This window comes from Manis pentadactyla, chromosome 13, assembly GCF_030020395.1.
Source record: "Manis pentadactyla isolate mManPen7 chromosome 13, mManPen7.hap1, whole genome shotgun sequence".
In the NCBI taxonomy this organism is placed as follows: domain Eukaryota; kingdom Metazoa; phylum Chordata; class Mammalia; order Pholidota; family Manidae; genus Manis; species Manis pentadactyla.
In genome coordinates this window covers 4,814,391-4,835,135 of record NC_080031.1, presented here as the reverse complement: position 1 = coordinate 4,835,135, position 20,745 = coordinate 4,814,391, and the positions used below count along the sequence as shown (strand labels likewise).

The window sequence follows — 20,745 nt, the reverse complement described above, 5'->3', positions numbered from 1 at the left end:
CCCATGGAACCGCTGGCTAGGAGGAGGTTCCCCTAATCCAACACCAGGTGCTCGGCTGAGAGTCCTGAGGCCAGGATTTGGAGCCCCTTGCCGGCCTCCCCAGCCTAGAGCATTGGGCTAAGAAGAAGTTGACATCATATTTCCCATTACATGCCTGTCTTTGGGTCAGGATACCATTTTCACAATAATCCTCTGAGGTGTTTCTTACAAATGAGGGGACTAAGATAAAGACAGGTGAAGTCACTTGCCTCAGGTCCCATAGTTAATCACAAAGTTGTAGCCATAATGACAAGTGACATTGTTGTGTGCTTTCCATGTGCCAGGACTTCTACGTGCTGCCATTATTGCCACTGTTAATATTATTATTTCCTTTTACAAATGAGGAAACTGAGGCTGCAGAAGGCTAACAAGCATTTGTCCAGGGTCACATAGCTACTCACAGGAGGAGGCAGGGGCTGCTTGTTTGATGCTCCTAACCGCTGGCCTCTGCTGGCTCCCTAGAACTCTCCTGGGTGGTGTGCACCCAAAGCCGCACCCTTCCACTCCACCACCCTGTGTCTCCCCAGTGCTGGCTCCCCTTAACCTCCTCTGTATCCTCCCCACATCCACCCACAGGCAGTGCCATGCCGAGCCCCATGAAAGGGCACACTGTGGCCTCAGAGAGCCGGCAGGCTTCTCTCCTGGACCTCAACTGTGTCTGCTCCCCATCACAACATGGGAGACTGGAGAGAATAAAGGCCTGGGGAGGGCTGGGCACGACTGGCCTGACTGGAAACACAACCAATTAAGAGGCTCTTGATGAAGCCAGAGGGGCTGCAGGTGCAGCCAGAGGCAACCCTGAGTGTCGCCCTGGCAACGGTGGCAGAGAGAGCAGGAGGGCACGCTGCCCAGGTGCCTGCTGAGGGACAAGGTCGCTAGGCAGTGGGGTTCAGGATGTGCCAGCTCTGCTTGGCAGAGAATGGGTAGAAGGATGGAGTGAGGCCTGGGAGAGGCCGGGCAGAGGAGGACAAGGGAGAGGCAGAGGCCAGCCCACCGCGGGACCCGACACAGAGAGCAACTGCCGGTAACAGTGACAGTACCCCGGAGGCCAACCAACCCAGGGATGGAGACGGGGCCCCCACTGGTGCTGCGGGGGAGGGATAGCTCAGGGGACAGGGGCGAGGCGGGGGTCAGGCTGTAGACCGTGGCCGCAGGTGGAAGAGAGAGCAGCAGGGATGCCTTGTTTTAGAGAATGCTGGAGACCGTCCATGTCTCTGGGGTTCTGCATTTTCAGAGATATCACAGTTTCAATATTTCCCATTGTCCTTATAAACCACCAAGCCCTTCCAGAAAGTTCAATATATAAACTACATTTTCCCAGGCTGTCTTTGATGTTGAAGTGGCACCAAAATCTGTAGTTGGCTCATGTGTCACGGTCTTTATCTTGGCAAATTACCATCACGACCATCCAAACCATTGCCACTCTTAGCCCAGAAACAGGAGATCAGGCGCGGTTTCCTTAGAGGACTTCTGGCTTATTTCGTTGTCAGCTACATATCCCCTTGTTGCCTGTGATCTCAATACAGGGCTGCCCGCAAGGCCCTGACAATCTAATAGAGTCTGTTAATACTCACCAAAGTTGGAGAGGTTAGAAGGGGGATTTCTGATCTTGTCGAGGGACAGCAGGCTGCCCAGGGAGCAGGGGGGATGTTGCTGGAAAAAGGAGCCACTCAAGAAGGAACAAAATCATGGCAGGAACTTCTGGGCTGGCTAGATGGGAGGTGGGGGGAGACGGGAGGGGAGTGAGGCCTGCGGGTACCAAGGGAATGGAGCCAGCTCTCTGTTTCCCACCATGTCCCAGCCCAGCCTTGTGATACCCTCCTCTCCCCACCGCAGTTTTCAGGGAACCCTACACCGTCCGGGTGGAGGATCAAAGGTCAATGCGTGGAAACGTGGCCGTCTTCAAGTGCCTCATCCCCTCTTCAGTGCAGGAATATGTTAGCGTTGTGTCCTGGGAGAAGGACACGGTCTCCATCATCCCAGGTAAGAAGGAACTGTGGGGCCACCGCCGGCGGGGGTGCTGGGGGAGGGAGAGAGAAAGTGGACGCGCTGACTCGTTTGTGGAGCTAACGAGGTCTTGAGGTTGGTTCTGGTGAGCGGTCGGTTATCGTTCTGGTGATGCTTTGACAAAACGTGTCTTTGGTCTTGGCTTGGGACAGCTCTGTGGGGCGGTAAAAACCCATGTGCTGGTGGCCCCTCCTGGGCGTGGGAAGGTCCCGTCGGACACAGGACGGGCCCTGTTTCCCCAAAGGAGGGGGGTCCCCGTCATTCCCGACCTCTGGGTCTTTGTTTGCCCTGGTCCTTAGGGATGGGAGGCAAGGCTGGAAGCTCCCTAAGTGTGGAAGGTTGTCGGGGGAGGAGGGAGAGGGGCTGGTCGCGGCCCGTGTTCCTGTACCGAGTGACGGGGGCAAGGAGACCGGATTCCCGAGGACCAGGCTCGAGCAGGCGTGCGAGCCGCACTTTTTTCTCGCGTTGGCTAAAGGCCCCGTCGGAATACCAGCTGCCCTCCCTCCTTGCCTGGAGTGGGAGAAGAGGCTCAGGCCCGCGGCAGGCTCGCCTTGCTAGAGCTGCCGTGACTGTGAGTCCTTTATTACTGGTTGCTTTTCCCTAAGCAGGGTTGTACCTCCAACAGGGAAGCAGGCCTAGAAACCCCAAGAGAGGCCGTCCCGGCCTCAGGACCCCCAGGCGTCCAGTGACAAGGCCGTGGTCCTTCCCCTGCTCTAGCACCTCCCTTCATCCCGGCTCACGGCGGGGGCTCTGCTGCTTCCCCGAACCCCCTGCCCTCCCGTCTCCCTACCACGGACCTCGGGTTTCCCTCCTCTGAAGCGGGGGAATTTGACCAGGGCCCTCTGAGCGCACCTCCAAGCATTGATGGGCTGTCGCTGGTCGCATGAAATAATTCTAGTTGCTCAAGGTTCACAGGTTAGTTGGGGAAGACAGACTTCTGTGTGTGTGACCTGCAAAGCAGGGATTCTGGGTCCTGCTGCACATTTGAATCCCTGGGGAGCTCTTTGGAAAACAGCAGTGCTTGGGTCCAACCCCAGCTCAGTGTCTCAGGAGGAGAACCTGGGCATCAGCATTCTTAAAGCTCCCCAGGTGCAGCCAGGGTGCAGCCAGGGAAGAGCCGATGCTCAGGCCAGTTCATAGCTAACAGGGCAGGACCCCTTTTATTGAGGCCTTAATTAGTGTTTTGTTCGTGGTACTTTCTCCTTCTCTCGGGGCTAAGTGACAGCCAGGCCATTGTATCTCCTGGCCTCAGCTCGTAGCAGGATAGGAATCCTAAAGCTACTGGAAGACAGCTGCTCTTCCTGCCTTTCCTAGAACCATAAGCTAACAGGAAAGGTTAGGACGGGTGTTCTGCTGGGGGAGGAACACCTCTGGGGTGAAGAACAAACAGAAACAAACGAATGCCAGAGACAGAAGGCCTGTGAGTGCAGCTGGGGGAAGCAGTGGGACGCCACGGCGGTGGCTGTGTGTGGCTCCACAGGGTCTGGAATGGAGGCCTCATTCTTGTGTCTAAGACCCAAAGGGATCGTGCAGGCAGGGCAATGGGCTGGTGAGCACCAGAGAGACCCTGGACCTTGGCACATCTGCAGGGGCAGCTCCAGTGCTGATGGAGATTGAGTGTCCTGTCTATCCAGCAGAGTCGGATGGAAGGTGATTTAAAGAATGTAAAGAAATGAGGTAATTCTTAGACATAGGAGTTTTTGGGCTTAGAGTTATATTCACTAAGATAATTTTTGAGTGCTTACTATATGCCAGACATCAGTCTAAGAAACATTCACATATGATCTCAGTTTATACTCATTAAAAAAAGGTAAGCCTATTTATCCCCCTGCACTTTACAGAAGGAGAAGCTGAGACTCAAGGAAGGAATGCCTGGGTCCCACATCTATTAAGCAGAGGCCGGGGTCTTTAACCCAGGTCTGTTCTTTCAGCCTGGGCACTTAACCCCTCATGAAAATGCCTCCCAGCACCTGTAAAATGTGTCCAGCAAAGCATTACTCTAGTGCAAGGGAGGCTGTTGGTGTGTGTTGCGGGCAGTGGGTGTCTGGGCCTCAGGAAGGGAAGGAAGTCAATGCTGCTTTTTAGGGAAGGAAGACTTTGTGGAAGCCGGTTAAGTGCAATGATGATGCGCCTATGACCTAAGACCAGACTGCCTGGCTTCAGCTCCCTCCATTGCTTACCAGCTGGGCAAGTCATTTACCACCTCTGTGCCTCAGTTTACCCAACTGTAATAAAATGGGGATGATGATTGACCTATTTCGTAGGGTTCAAGTAAGAATGAGATGAGTTAATATATGTAAAATGTTCAAACAGGACTGAGACACCCTGAGGTCAGCTGTAGCTATGGTGATTAATGTGGGGTGGAGGAGAGAGGCTCTCCTCTTTGTACTGCTGTCTCCCGTGATGTGTGTATTTCTACTGTGTATTAGGGTCTGTGTCCCCCAGTAGACTGAGCAGTGGGAACTGGGTTTTCACCCACACATCCCTGGCTCCTAGTGCACCACTGTGCACGCTTGGGGCAAATGCTCACTAAATGTTTGGGGGAGGGCATGAATGGATGGTTGGAAGGGTCCTGAAGGAATACAGGAACAGCATGCACAACGCTCAGCCGCGCTGAGATAAGGCTGAAGGGGTGTCAAGAAGCCCAGCTCAGGCTGGAGAGAAGGAAGGTTAGTTAGGCAGTGAGCTTCCCCGGCGGCCCTTGTAGGTGGCGAGGCAGGCCTGTCTTTGATGTCAAGACTGGACTGCAGGCCCCAGAAGACATAATTATCAGGGAACTGGGCCTGATGCTAATCTGCAGGGCTCAGTTAAACTTTGATTCTATAGAACCCGTCTTTCCTTTAGCCTTGGAGAATTTTTCTTCCCTGCCCAACCCTCCAGCACCATCTGTAATCATTCTAGATCCTTCTACAGCTACGTTTGAGATCCAGGGACAGACTTCCCAAAGTACGTAAATCCAACTAACATGATCCCGGAGGAATCCATGAGAATCCGAGCGGAGTTCCACTCGCTCCAGGCTAGAACTTGGGCTCACGTGCTGCAAGCTTTAATTTTGGAAAATGCAAATTGTTTATTGATTTTTTTCATAAAAATAGGACTCTGCCATCCATACGTATACTGTGCCCAGTGTGCATGTGTGTGTGTGTGTGTGTGTGTGTATGTGTGAGTGAGCGTGTATGTGTTTGGCTGGGAAGTTGGACAGCCGCTTCTCAAGGTGGGGAGGGCATTTCATAATTAGGTTGCCTTGAGGGTAAGCAAGGCCCGAGGTGCCTGAGTTCTTTCCCCCTGACACTTTGGGCTGGCTTCCGGAGCACGGAGAACAGTGATGACTGATCTCTGGGTCTGCAGGGCTGGGTCCAGATCCTCCGCAAACCACAGGGCCAGCAGGAGCAGGTGCTAGACAGCAGGAGGAGGGACGAGGAGGCTGATGCGAGTCCACCAGGGCTCCGTGAGACAACTCCACGGGGAGAGCATATGCCCTGGGAGGAAGGGACCTGGTGGGGTGGGTACAGGCCCCGGAAGGAGGGGCCCACCCTTCAACCCCCCTCTCTGAGTGGGGTTGGAAGGAATTGAAGACTTGGTGCCTAGACTGGCTCTGTGGGTTGGGTATTTGCTCACAGGTTAGCCCTCCAGCTGCCACAGCTGGGAGGAACACAAGCTTCCTGGCACAGGCTCCTGAAACTCTAAGCGGCTTGTGGCTGTGCCCTCCCCTAGGGCAGCAGAGGCTGGAGACACAGCCCCAGGTGCTGCCTTTCCCCAGGGCTACCTGCCACACCTGTCGCTTTCTCCTCCCCCAAGTTGGCCATCTTCCTTCTGTTGGGCCATTTAAAAATGTGTGTGCAGGAGCACAGAGCCTGTCACCCTGGCAGACACCTGCCCCTTACTTTTCTCCCAGGGGATTTAGTCTTGAGGTGAACAGAATCTCCAGAGGGGGTGGGGTGGTGTAAGAGGGCAAAGGGCTGTGCATACACATAAATTAAAATTAAGGCCTCCAGTGAGGCCAAGATGTGGTTTAATTTCCCATCTGCATGATCACCATTACAATGCATGTTATTGGATATAAAGATAAATCCGGTCCTGTTGCTAATAGCTTTTAATTTCCAGCAGACCTGATTATATCGATGTGGGCTCCTTGTGGGAGTTTCCCGGCATGCCCTTCACTGGCATCCTGACTGGCTGTCCTGGCCCCAGAGGGGAGTTTTGGACACTGTTCAGATGCGGGCCAGATGTATCGGCTCTGGATGACTGGGCTGGATCAACTCGCTTGTCTGTGCTGATGGGGCCCTGGAAGATGGGGTGTAGTCATGCTTCGGCCAGGCTGGGCGTGCCCTGGGGAAGAAGAGAGGCAGGTGCAAGGAGAAATCTGGTCAGTGGGGTCCTCTCTGACCAGCGGGCCCTGCTCCCTGCCCACAGCCCACCTTTGCTGGAGGTGAGGGTCCATGTGTGCAGCCTCCCCATGCCCTCAGTGTCCCAGGGTTCCAAGTTGTCCCTGGGTTTTCATACCTCTTCATGTGGTCCTGCTGTCTCCTCTGCCTGGTCTGCACTGTACCCACCTTTCCTTACTGATACCCTATGCTCTTCTGTCCTTGAAACTTAGGTCGCCTGTGCCCCCTTCCATGAGGCCTTCCCGGCAGAACTTACCACTCCTGTGCTTCCATGGAGCACCTGCTTCGCTCTCTTGGCTTATCGCGGTTGTTGGGTTACCACAGTAGGGTGACAGCTCGATCGTTCTCATCTCTGTATCTCCAGGGCCCTCATGGCACCTGTCACAGCATAATAGTAATAACAAGATTAATGACAGTATTACATATTGAGAACTATATTATCTCTAACCTTCACAACCACCCTTTTAGAGAGACGGCATTTTTTTGTTTTGTTGTTCTTTTTCTTCCAAGTTTATCAACGAGGACATTGAGGCCCAGAGAAGTTAAGGAACTTACCCAAGGTCACACAGCTTACAAGGGATGCAGCCTGGGTTTGAATTGGGTTCCCTGGGTCCCCTACTCCTGCTGCCTCTCCAGAGCAGGCTTCTCATTAGGAATGGACTGTCCTCAGCTTCCAACATAGGCAGAGGGCCCGTCCCTGTCTCCTGCTCTCGCCTGGGGACAGAAACATGTCACCAGCCCTTGTACTGACCTCTGGCTGTGTTTGCATTGACCAGAGGCTTTAGCCTTTCTGAAGGCCAACAGATCTCCAGCTGAAAGATCAGTGAACAAAACAGCCATTCTAACAAGAAGACTTTATTCTGGCTCTGTTTTTGGCCCAGTGGGAGACACAAAGACTGTCCTGATCCGGGAATTTAGGATTCAGTTCATGTTGTCAGCTCTGATGGACAGGGACAGGTAATCGCAACACAGTAAACAATCAAATATGATTCTGCTTTGCTTTGGAGTGCAGATTCCACTTACTAATTGCATTTTTCTCAAGCTGATACTAAGGCTACCTCAGGTTCCAGAAATCTGGTCAGTGGGGTCCTCTCTGACCAGCGGGCCCTGCTCCCTGCCACAGCAGCGTGGGTGGGGATGGTAGAGATGAGAGGGAGCCGAGGTGGTGCCTAGAAACTGGCTTGGATGCACGCAGGCTGCAGATGGATGGGGTCGCGGGCTGCCAGGGCTGGAAGGGCTGCAGGTCCTGGGGGCCTGCCTCATTTCCTGATACAGACCAGAGCTCTCGTGCCTCCGCCCCCATCACCACTTCTTCCCTGCCCATTCTCAGGACCCATTTTTTTAACTACCCATGGGGTGCTTTCCTTTTACAACCAAACTTCTTTCCTTCTTTGTCTAAAACCTACCTGTCTTTCAAAGTGTGGTTCAAATACCCCTTTTGCCATGATGTCTTTCCTGGTTTCTGCTAAGAATGCATTTAAAAATCACCCAGATTAACCTTCCTCTAGGGGATCCTTTTGTGAACTCCCTCCAAACTTTTATCAGTTCCACTCAAGAGAATAAATGCATTTTGTCCTGTAATATTTTAAAATCTGTGTTATCCCCCTACAAGAATGTGTCATCACCAAGGACAGGATTCATATTTTATTCAGACGCCTCTCCCCTATAGCACTCACAGACGATGATCAATGAAGCTGACTGAGGGCCAGTGTCTCCGCTGCTGGGATGTCGTGTGGCAGGGAGGAGGGAGGGTGGCCCGTGTGAGGTCACACAGCACATTGGCGGCATTATAGGGTTTAAGTTTGGTGCCCTCGGTCCCCATTATGCCGAGCTGCTTCAGGGCTACCCAGAGAGAGGTCACTTCTGTGGGTCCCCCTGTGTTCTGTTTAGATGAAAAGTCGGGAATCTTGGTTCTTGCCTCTTTAGGGTTGTAGGGAAAAGGGGTTGAGATGGGCAGCCTGGGCTCATGTGCACTCAAGGCAATTTCACAAATGGGGTTTGGGCCCCTGCTGGATGCTAGGCACAGTGTCAGGCCCTGCAGAGGAGTCACACGTGCCCATGACCCATTTCTTCCCTTGGTCGGCTCCTGTCGAGGGCTTATAGTATCTTCCCATGAAGAGGAACATTGAGACATACAACAGAGGCAGCTGATGGCACTCTCTGGTGGCAGCTGCCCAGTAGGGCATCGTGAAAGGGAGTGAGGCCTGCAGTCGGAATACATTCCGGGGCCAAGGGGACAGAAAGAGCCCTTTGGATGGAGGTGACAGCACAGCAGGGGAGGAGAGGATGGGGCGGTCAGGAGGGAAAGCAGAGGTGTGGAGAGAGAAGTCTGGAAAGGACGCTAGGATGTTTAACTCATGAAGGTCCCACCTGGTTCTAGAGAAAAAAGAAAAAGGACAACATGATGGTAATGATTAATATTCATTGAGCACGTACTAAGTTGCCAAGCTCTGTTATCAGCATTTTCCACTAGCTCATTTAGTCCTCACTGCAATCTGATGAGGGGACTGTTATGCCCTCATTTTACGATAACAACCTGAGGCACAGAGAAGCTAAGTGGTGGAGCTGACATTAGTGGGTGGTGGAGCTGCGATTTAAACTCATGCATTCAGACTCTGTTATTTTTGCTCCGAGGTGCTACACTGTATTGCCTCTCAAAATAAAAAAAAATAATAAATATTTTAAAGACTGTTGCAAATCAACAAAAGACAAGCAACCCAATGGAAAACTGGGTAACAGATATGAGCAGACAGTTCACAGTAGAGGTAGTGGGATGTGGTGGGAAGGAGACAAGCTGTGGATTCAGCAAGTCCTAATCATGCCCTTCAGCAAGTTATTTTCAGAGCCTCAGTGGGTTCATCTATGAAATGGGTACAATGAAACCTACTGCGAATGGAAACCTTTAGATAAAATTAGGCCTCTGGGGATACTTGAATTCTTGGAGAAGGAGGGGCCTAAACACAGAAGGGGAAATTGTCCTGTTTCATGACTTGTCCAGCCTGTGGTTCTGGGTGCTGGGTCGGAAGGAGAACTTGGCTTACCCGGGGCTGCAGGCCTGGGAGGAGCTGTGGTACTGGGATCATAGACATGGCTGCCCTGGGGCATGATCTCAACAAAACCCTGAAGGATGGGCTGGACAGACAACCACTAGGACATTTTTATCTCAAATGGTCCATGATGGTATCCGGGCAGAATGCGGGAAACAAAATGACTGAGACATAGGGGTATTAATCTCTGTATTCTCTTGTGATATGCATGGTATCTGGTAACGATTACACTGAGGGAAAGAATGAAGGCGTGCGGTTTGGTAGCAGCACAGCAGAGCTCAGCTCCGCAGACCGCCCGGGTCTACCTGCTCAGACATGGTTCACTGGTAACTTGTAACCGCACAACACTAGGGTTTAGAAGGTGCTTTTCTCATTTGCTCCTGGCGGGAACCCCGTTACCTTCCCTGTTTTACAGACAAAGAGATGCAATGAGGTTTGGTGACTTGTGCAGTTAGAAGAGACGCAAAAGGGAGGAAATAAGTATGCATATGTATGCAGGACCCTGCACCTGGATGTCCTCTCAACCCTGTGAGGGAGGCATGCTACCCCAATTCTTAGGTATAAAGGAAATGATTCAGAGAGGCCAAGCAATTCACTCCAGGTCACATAGCCTCTCAGTGGCAGGGCCTGGGTTCAGACCCAGCCCTTTAGTCTCCAAAGCCCCAGCTCTTTCCTTGTAACACACCTAAGGGCCTGGCCAAAGGCTTATCCCAGGGACTCACAGCAATTGCTGTCTCTCCCACCAAGGCAGCTGTAGAGAGGCAGTTGGCCCTTAAGTTTGTTTTTGTTCATAGTTTGCTTTGCTGGTGAAGGGGCCTCAGATTCAGACAGCCTCATTTCCTTCCTTGGAGCACGGAGAGAGAATCCTCCCTTCTGAAGTCTTAAAACACACTTTGTGGTTAGAGCTTACAAGGGAGCATTCAGAAGCAGCAAAGGAATTCTCTCCCTAGTCAGAGGCCTAAACTGAAATGCTCGTTGTGGTGATAATAGTGGTTAGTCAGAAAATAAGTGACCAGTTATTGAGCTTTTATGGGATAAGTGCCTTTCAGGAGTCATTTTTCTTAATTAAAGGTGTCGTGTGCAGCAGGTGGTTGTATTATCTCCATTTTGCAGATGAGGAGCTGGAGGCCCACGAGGTCAGTGCCCTTCCCAAGGCCATAGGGTGAGGGTGTGGTGGGGCAGGATCTGGGCCCAGAGCAGTTTGCCTGCGGCCCTGCTGGTGGTGACAGGCCGCCTCTGTCACCTGTCATTCGTATAGCACTCTTCTGTTTATAAAGCCCAGTCCCAGGCTCCACCTTATTAAATCCTTCCCATCCCATCAGGACACATGCTCTTATCTGCACTGGCCAGACAGATTTATGTATGTTATCCTACACATAAATCATCATTAGACTACCTCAAGGCTTGGGGGGACTGAGAAGGTTGCCCAAGGTCACACAGCCAGGTAGGATACACCAGGACCCTGGTTCAATGCCTGCACCCCAAGAACTCTTGAGGCCCCACCCAGAGCACATGCCTGCAGCTCCCCAGGACCCCTTCCAGTCTCCCGGCAGGTGAGCTGCTCCGTAACTGCACACGAGTTGATTGGTTCCAGAACCATCAGCCACAGCTCCACAGTCAAGCAGAAATGTCTGTATTCACAGGTGCCTCTGGCGGTGTGTGCATGTGTTGTGTTTTGCTTTTCCATTTAGTTCGTGGCAGGCACTGCATTTCTGGAGTGCCCACTGGGTGAATTTCCGCAGATTTAAGACAGTTGCAGGCAAATGCTCTGCCCTAGGACCATGCCGTGGCGGTGGACATGGAGCCAGCAGCATTGTTTGGTTAAGTTGGCACCTTTGTAAGTTATCCTGAAATCAGAGCAGAATTCTTTATAGAAGGTTATCCTACACATAAATCATCATTAGACTACCTCATTTTTGTTTAATGCCTACCTAACTGTGCTGTAGTCTAAAAATGTGTGTTTAGTGAAGTCAAGGGTTGCAGGGAAATTATAGGGTTTTCAAAAACCCATTTGCTTTGCTGGTGTTCACATCTGAATCAATCTTGCCTTTAGTTCTCAATCTCATTGCAAACATGCAGTATAGCTTGCCGAGTTCTGGCACTTAATGTGGGGTAGCGTTTATTCAGAAGAAGCCAACGGTGCTTACAGAATGGTAGAGCTATGTATAGCTGGCACTTCCTGCCAAGCCTGTGACTTGGAACTCTGCTGAGTATCAACGAGATGTCACTGCTTGAGCCACGTGGGGACAGGATATGGGTCTGAGCACCGGCCTGTGCTGGGTGCTGTCCGGGGGGGGGAAGCCCTGAATCCATAATGCCGCGAGCCTCACTGCACACCCGCACATAGTAGGCCCTCAGACAAGGTTTGTTGAATGACTACGGGAAGGTTCAAGGAAGGCCACTGACCTTCGCATTGGATTGTAAAAGGCATGAGTTGCAATGAAAGGAAGGGTGTGGCCCAGTGGCTACCAGACTAAAGCCTTTCTTCGCTCCTGTTATACCCCAGATTGGGAGGGTTTGCTTAGAGCCTCTTGTTGTTGGAGGGAAGCTGTATGGCAAAGCTGAGAGGGTGCGTGCCCTGGCCTTAGAGAGATCGGGATTCAAATTTGTGCCCTGCTCCTTACTTGCCATGTGACCCTAGCCAGGTCCTTTAATTGCTCTGAGCTTTACTTTCATCAGTTGTGAGGATGAGAAATTATGTACTTTTTCTATATGGGGAAAATATGTTTTCCATGTGTAGTTAATATTTTTCTATCTAGATCTGTTTTTCCACATATAGATCCTTGATATGTAGGTTTTTAATTTTCCTGGTGCTGAGCAGTCGCCCAGCGCACTGTCCCAGGATCAGTTACCTTCCCCTCCAGGCCTGGGTGATCTCCACGAGGAATGAGCATCCGTCTGTGAGCCTCTTGGGGTGAGCTCGGCTCTCGTTATACTCGGGTGGGTGGGGGTCACTTGGCCTTCAGGAATGAGTGCATAGGGATATCGAGGCGACAGACCCTCATGTTGGGGCAGAGGCAGGGTGCTTCCACAAAAGGCATACATCCAAGCCCCATCATGACTTTGGCCTTTGTGGTTCACCAGGCATCCTGCTGTGTGCAGAGACCCCAGGAGCTGAGGCATGTGTCCTTGTCAGCTGAAACCTGCCCCTCTTGGCTGCATGCTAAGCTAAGTGAGCCAGAAACAGCCTCGTCCGTTCTAGCCCAGTGGGCAGTAGGAGCCCCAGGCTGGCACCAAGGGCTCTAAGGTGGAAGTGTTTTCTTCTTACACCTAGAGAGTCCTCCACTCCACTATGGGGTCAGAGCATATCTGAATATCCACATTTTTAGGGACATGGAATCTTCTGGAATCCTGAAGAGTCAGCTGAGAGGCTGATGACAGTGTAAGACACAGAAACTGTGACAGCCAGTGGGACCTGGGAGCGGAGTCTGGGCTCCAAGTTCAGCTGCTGTCCGGGCACTGGAGTCAGCCAGGCATCAGATGACCTTCATCGTCTGTGTGGTGGGCTTCTAGGCTCGCTGAGACTTTGTAAAGCAAAGGAATCCTTTCTGAGAGCACATGGCTAGGTTCCTCTTGTCCACTTCCTGGAATGGACACAGAAAGGTAAAGGTGTGCATCTAGAACATTCCAGAGCCTGCTGTTGCACAGGCCTAGGGAAGCAATTGCGCCACTCAGGGCCTGCGCCCAGGAAAGGGCGCCAACTCCATCGAGCTGTGGCTGGCAGTGCCGTATCTTATTTGACTTCATCCCCTGAATCTATGTAAATGGCTACGTCAGCAAAAGCAACAATGGGTTGGTTGAATTTTCAGTTCATTATTTAATTTAGCAAATGTTTTTTGAGCACTTCTTGTACACAAGATGCTGTGTTATGTAGACAGTGATTCCCAAGGGTCTTTGCTCAAGATCTCCAGGGATTTGGAGAAATTCCTCTTCCCACACATCAAAGAAACTCATTTAAATTAAAATGTATATATGTGTATATATATGAATAATATGCATGATCTAATTTATACATATTGAGTGTGTGCCTGTCTGCACTCACACACCCTCAGTTTTTGCCTCTGGAAAGGGAAGAGAGGCTCATCTGCGTAGACCTCCCCACCCCCAGAAGCGCTGCGGAACATCTGTCTGTGGGATAGGCCGTCTATCTCAGGGTGTCTCTGGGTACGCTCAGATCTCGGCCGCCTCTCCTGAACAAACAGGACAGCTCCCCAGTCCCCTCTCCGCCTTCTGGGCCAGAATGAGGGTGAAGGAGGTATTCTGCATTTTGCGGACAGCCTTGAATCAGTCACTGTTTAATGAGGCCGTTAGGTGTAGGTGTAGGCACAGTGGGCAGAGGCATGGAAGATGTGGGGGACTCTGCCTGTCTTTGAGGGGGTTGCTGTCTAACAGGCCAGATGAGCTTGGGATGCAAGTGACCCCCACCCAAAGCAGAGTATGGTGAGGATGCAGGAGCGCCATAGTCTCTGGGGGCTCAGGTGGGGAGCCCCATCTCTGTGATTAGAGCAGGTGGCATGTAAAAAGCGCATTTCCTATGGGTCCTGGAGAGTGGATTGTTTAGGCAGACCGAGCTCCTGCAGGGCAGAGTGTTTTAGACCTGTCAGCTCTTAGCTTTGGAATCACCTGGGGAGCTTTTACAACCACCAGTGTCCAGACCTAACCCCAAACAATTAAGCCAGGATCCCTGGGGGTAAGATGACACCATCTGTAGTTGTGAAAGCCCCTCAGGTGATTCTGGTGAACTGCTGGGTTGCAAATCCCGGTTCTGAATGCGGGAGGCCACGGGGGATGGGGAGTGGGTGGTAAAATCCTGGAGGGGAGAACAAAGGCTTCTCTGCTCCTTGTGGAAGACAGCCTGGTTTGGCTGGAACTCCGGACACACTTAAGGGTGGGCTGTGACTGGTGCTGCACGGAGCTGTATGTAATTAAGTGTGGTTGGGAGTCATGAAGATTTTGAGTGGGGAATGTCTCCCAAGACCACTCAGTTAGTAAGAGGTGAATTGGGGACTCAATCCCAAGTCATCCCTTGCCAGAGCCCACTCTTACCTCCCGCCATGACATCTGGGTCTCCCAGTTCCAGTGTCTTCCACTGGACTGGGGTAGGAGGACAAAGGAAGGACCACCAAGTCAGGCTTCAATGTGGGGCAGGGTGTCCAGATCTGAGGTCTTAGTCTGAATGTGTCCAGGTGTGAGGTCTCACCTGGAGGCCAGGTGGCAGATGTGACCTCTCTGACACCTCTCTGCCCTTTGCCTTTCCCCTCTGTCCTGTGGATCTCTTGTCTGTAGTCACCAGTTCCCCGGTGCATGGTAAGGATGAGGCTAGGAAGGCTGGGAGGGGCTTGGGTCCCAGTTCCAGCTCTCACACTAGCTGATTTTTATGACCTTACTCTGGACATCAGCTTCCTCAACTGTAAGCGAAGGGGCTGGACTGGATGGTCCCACATCCCTTTCAGCTCGGTTCAATTTAACAGTCTGTTGGGCCCCATGCATCCTCTGTCAGGCTGGGCACAGGGGACACAGTGACAGGTTTGCACCCTGCTGGGAAGATAGACACATTAAGAGAAGAGCTCCAACATGCATATTCCTTAAAGAAACTCTTGCACAGGTGCAAGACAGGAATCGTCAAGGAAGCTGTGTTTGTGATAGTAAAAAACTGGAAACCAATACGGACAAATTAAATTTGCTATAGTCCGACAATGAAATACTATAGGGCAGGAGAAATATGTGAACCAGACCTTTCCAAATCGGCCTGAACATGGCGTGAAAAAATGTTGAATGGAAAAGGCAAATTGCAGAAGGGTGCATACATTATGGTACCATTTGTATAAAGTTTGGAAACATGCAAACCAGTATCCTGTATTGTTTCTGGAGACATGCATATGTAGAAAAAGCGTAAAAACAGGCCTAAGAATGAAAAACACCATATTTAGGGTGGTGCTTACCTCTGAGGAAGGAGGCAGTGGGCCCATGGAGGCAAACAAAACTGTTTTCAGAATGTCTTACTTTTTAAAATGTTTCTTCTAAAAAAAGGGTCTGGAGAAAATATAGCTAAAATAGACACGGGTATTTTTATATTAGTTTTACCCTGTTCTATTATATGCCTGGTATTTTCATCAGAAAAGCACCCATTTCACACAATGTGCAAATGCCAGGAGAGGGGTGATCTTTTTGGGTGGGGGCAGGGTTTGTGTTGGTGGGCCAGGAGCAGGTGAGGGCACATAGCCCCACCCCGGCTATGCTCTTCACCAACTATTTTCTGCCTTCTCTGCCCACCCGGGCCACCTTGGGCAGGGTTGGTGCTCAAGAGCTGTTAAATAACAACAATTAAAAGTGGTGTAAATATAAGAGGAGGAGAGATGTATCTGCCTCGGGATCCCATTGTAATCTGTTTCCCGGTTTAATGAGAGTCTGGAGACCCAAAGCCACTGGAAATGAAGAATCCTGGGAGAATTCCCGGGGCTGTGAGGCGCCCTTGCAGTGTCGCCGCCCGAAGGGCTGGGAACTGGGGAGTGTCCTGGCAGCCCTCCACGTGTCCTCTGTCCTAAGGGGCAGTGGGGCAGTGTCAGAGGCCAGCTAGGTAGGGACAGGTAACCTGGGGATGGGGGGAGAGGCCCAGATAATTACCTCTTTGAGAGGTTTACTCCCTATTCCGGCTCAAATTACAAGAGAAAGCTGGGAGCTCAGGTCCTAGCAAACCAGGAAAGCTGGGAGAGAAAGGTGACCCCCCCAGGGATCCTGGGCAAAAGCCGCCTGGGGACCTGGAGCACAGAGCGAGCTCCTGGGCAGAGGGCAGGCAGGCTCACCAGCTGCTGCAGTTGCTCTGGCTTTTAGAACACCTAGCTTTATTTCAGTTTTTCCTGCAACACCCATTTCCCCTGTCCGGCCCTTCTCTGTTTTCCCTGCTTTCTTCCATATCCAAGTGCCCGGGGGGCACACGCAGATGGTAGAATTGGCTTGTCAGGGCTGCAAGGGGCCTTGGAAACCGTGGTGCCCGATCCCCCGATCAGGTAATAGCCCCACCTGTGGCCTTGACTGGGCCTGGGGCCCAGGCCTCAAGGAGCATCCTGCTCCAGGCAAAGGAGGCTGTCTCCTTCTCCTGAGGCTGGATTCCCACCGAGACCCTCCTAGGTCTGGAAGTATCGCCAGAGTCTGCGAAGAACACAAAGTAGCGTAGGTACCAGTGTGTGTGTGTGTGCACAAAACAGTTTGTACCTTGTTTATCCTAAGAAGGCATGTAACAGACTTGTTCCTGAAAAGTGCTGTATGGAATCTGCTCTTCAATGGAGGATTCCTCTTTCTAGGAAAACCTTGAGGTGATGTTGGCAGGCGTGTGGATAGTTGGGCACGCTCACATTCTGCCGATGTAAGGAGACACTGGCACAACCTTTCTGGGAGACAGTTTGGCAATATGTCTCTAAAGCCATGAGTGTCCGTATCCTTCCGGCTCTGTCCTTAAAAAGGAACCAAAGACGGCAATAAAGATTTCTGCTGACTGCAATGTTGTTCACAACAGCGAAACCATTTTTAAATCCTAAATATCCAAGAATAGAGGAATGGTTAAATAATTTATGGCACAATAACGCAATGAAATATTCCAGTGCATTTCTAATTACACGAGAAAAAGATCATAATATGATGTTAAGTGGAAAATACGTTATATCTAAGTGGTAGGATCCCAGTTGGTTAAAATAATCTAGTTGTATTAGGTGAATATCTTGAAAGAACTACTTTCTGTTAGTGATTGATGTGGCTGTCTCTGGGTAGTGAGATGGGCAGTGATTTCCGTTTTCTTTTTTGTAGTTCTCTAAATTTTGCGAGTAGGTGTTGAGGTGCTGCAGTGTGAAGTGGTTTTGAAAACGGAGCACCCATATTTAAGTGCAGGTATCTGGTGAGGCGGCTGCGGCGTCTTAATCAAGGTCCCATTTTGTTGAGCTCCTTCTTGCATTGGGCTAACATGTACTTTCATGAAACTCACCCCTCAGGGCCCCCTCGTGTCCCCTTCTCACCCCCAGACTTCTGCAGAGTAAGTGTTCTTCCTTCCCTGTGGCACCCTTCAGTTACCAGAGGACAGCTCTCGCCTCCTTCCGTCCCCGACCCCAGTGCCCCTTCCCTGGCTGAAGAGCCCATTTGTGCAGCAGCCTCGTCTACGATCTGAGCTGATCTCGCCCCGGCTGCCACCTCTGGCCGTGCCCGTCTGTCAACATCTTTCTCAAAGCCCAGGCCCCGAGTGAGCGCCCCACATCACAGATGGTATGAACAGAGGGCCCGTGAGCCTCGAGCCCCCCTCCTTGGCCGGAGCGGGCTGTGTCCCCAGTTCAGCCCGGCGTCAGCTTCTCCCTCGGCCACCTCGTGGTGCTGGCTGCCTCTGAGCTCACTAGCTCTCAGAGCTCTGGGCGCTTTACCTGAATTTCTCAATTCCTCATTTCTAAAATAAGAGTGATAGTATTTTTCTGTAACCCAGATATCAATAGGATGGCCCTTGCCTCTTCAAAGCTACAAAATTGCCTCTCATCTTAATTCTACATCCTTGGACATGTCCCATGCCCTTCACAAGATGTCTGCGGGTTCCCGGGACACAGCTTATAGACTCCTGGCCACCACTGGCTCCTGCTGCCCAACTCTGCCAAATTCTCGTTCTCCGCTCCATGTCGCAGGAATGCTCTTCAGCTCTGTCCTGACGCTGGCTGAAGGTGGCATCCCCCTCCTTCCTGATTGTCACAAAAACCCCACCCTCATGTAGGCCTGCGTGCATCTTGCAGACTGTCCTGAAGGCTTTTGGGAGACGGGGTGACATAAACCTCACAGAAGCATCCCTGTCCCTGGGAGTCCACTGGGCACCCACCAGTCTGGGTGGCCTTCCTCCCTGTCCCCCACTCTGGACTGGGTGGCAGAGGGTGTGATAGGGACTCGAGGCACACTAGAGACGGTGCTCTCAGAGGGACGGGTGCAGGTGCGTGTCTGCGTCGGCGATGCCAGGCTGCCCTCTGCACTCTGCGGCCAGGTGCTCCGTTCTTTCCGTGGTGTCAGCCCCGACACCTGGAGGCCCCTGCGGGTGGGGAGAGGATGATCTGATTTTGTGACTCGATGAAATGGAAATGTCAGAATTTCTTAAGAAGGTTAAAAACAAAGCCACGAACTCTAAAAATGGCTCGGTTCGCATATCTGACTCAACTCTGTGATTTGATTATAGTCAAGAGGAGATGTTGTCTGCTCGGAATTCCTGAGCGAGTGGGAATCTTCCAAAGGGAGGAAGTTGTGGTGGAGGAGAGAGCAAGCCGGCCGGAGGGGCCGGAGGCCAGGGACTGGGTCTCAGCCGGCTCCCACCTCGGGCAGGTTGGCTTCTCAGGGCTTCCTCGTCTGTAAGATGCGGACGCTGACAGGATTGCTGTTTCACTGGTGTTATTCCTGTGGCTATTCCTCAGCTCAGCCAGCAGCCGGGACCTGCTGCTGATAACTCCCTGGGGGATCTGCCTCCTTTCTTTAGGGAAGCCTTCTCTTCAATCATAAATTGGCGGGCACAGTATCCACACTTCCTACCCCTGGTCTTGTGAGTGTTGTGTATTCCCTTACAAGCTCTGGGCAGATCTTTGGGGGCTCCATAGAGAAAGAAGAATCAGACTTACAATAGAAGTCACAGACATCTCTGAAAGCCTCGTTTCCCTGGACGGCAGGTCTGAGAGTCTGGCACCTCAGGGCAACGCTTCCCAAGTGTTCGGCTTCTCAGCACAGGTGGAACAGAGAGCATGTGGACTGGGGTGCCGGGGCTGGAGGAGGAGGTTGGCCGCAGTGCGAGTGGCCAGTTCCCGTGGAGGTGGGCTGGGGATCTGCCTGCCCCCAGGTCCCGCCTGGTGCATTTAGGGCTGAGATCTCTGCGCGTGGCGTACCTGTTTGTGGAGTCGAGAGGAAACGGGGGGGAACATAGTACGTAGGCAGGAAGGTGCCAGTAGGCAGTGAGGGCCGGCTTGGAGGCTGTGGCTGTCTGTGGGTGAGGAGGGACCATGGCAGTGCCAGGGCACCAGGGGGCTTCCCTGCAGCCACGTCTCTTTCTCTCCCTCCTCTGTCTCCATATGAATCCTCCCAGAGGGACTTTAATTATAAAGTCACTGTTTCAAGAATAGCTAAAAGGGGGTGAGCCTGGTAGCTGTCACCAGCAGCTTTCAAATCCTTCCTTCTGCTGGTGGTGAAGCATCTGTCATGGCCCGTGACCCGTCCCCTCGCCTTCTTTCTGTGAAGGTGTGTGTGTGCCAGTCCGTCTGTCCACCTGCCACCCACCCGTCCTTGCCGTGCCCTCCCAATCTGGCCCCTGGGGCCTGCCCACAATATAGTCATAGCTCAGGTGACAGGCAGGGGAAGCTTTCCTCCTAAGGAGAACTTTCGACATGAAGGTGGGAAGATCAAGGAGCAATGGCTGTTGAGGAGAACGGGTGATGGAGACAGAGTGACGGCGCTGAGTTGAATTAATTCCCTGGTGTCGGATTTAATGAAGGGCTGCCTTCTGCACTTCAGAAAGGCACATCATGGAGTGATCGGTGCTGGGTGCACACACAGCTCCAATTAAGAGTTTCTGCATCTCACAGGAGCAGGGTGCCTTTGAATCTCTAGACTCAGGGGGCTTGTCTGCCCCCTCCCCCTTCCAGGCTTGCACAGCCCTAATTCAAAAGTCAGGGATCTTTGCTCCTCTTAAAGGGAAAGGACTCCGGGATCTTTTAGAGCTGCCTACATGCATGCCTGGTGGCCCTGTCTTCTCCCGTCTCCCCTGGTTGTCCTTCGGTCAAGCCCGAGTCTCTCCTTTGCAACAATATTTTACCTGCTCCCCAGTGAATGATTGTAGAATCACAGATGCTTAGCACTGGGAGAGACCTTGGAGGTATTTTAGTCCAGAGTTATATATAATTAGTGACAGAGCTGGGATCAGAACCAGGCTGTCTAGAACCATCTCTCTGGCCTCCTGTCCTGGCAGCAGGCAGGGTAAGCGGCAGCTGCACCTCAGCCCCATCAACTCACAGATCTGCTCTGCTGATTTGAGGTGGTCCTCCCAACCATTGCTGAAATGTGGCAGCGTAGCCACGTACCATCTTGACACTCCCCAGAAGGGTACATCCGTCATCTCATGTTATGCACATTGTTTTTGAAGCCCAGGGAGACCTCTTACCCCTGGGGGTGCATCCCAGCTCAGCCACTGACCAATATGTGACCCTGTGCAACTTCTGGTGCTTAACTTCTTAGAGCCCCCTTTTCTCATTTGAAAATCAAAAATAAAAGCACTC

At 51.9% G+C, this 20,745-nt stretch overlaps 1 protein-coding gene across 3 annotated transcripts in view; it reads left to right on the top strand.

Moving 5' to 3' along the window:
- The window catches only part of DSCAML1 (DS cell adhesion molecule like 1), a 322,440-nt gene that overhangs the window by 16,598 nt on the left and 285,097 nt on the right, over nt 1-20,745 (top strand). For all 3 annotated transcript variants that reach the window (XM_036919865.2, XM_036919868.2, XM_036919869.2), the window contains exon 3: nt 1,876-2,022. In XM_036919865.2, coding sequence (XP_036775760.2) covers nt 1,876-2,022 — 147 coding nt within the window. The remainder of the gene's footprint in view (nt 1-1,875; nt 2,023-20,745) is intronic.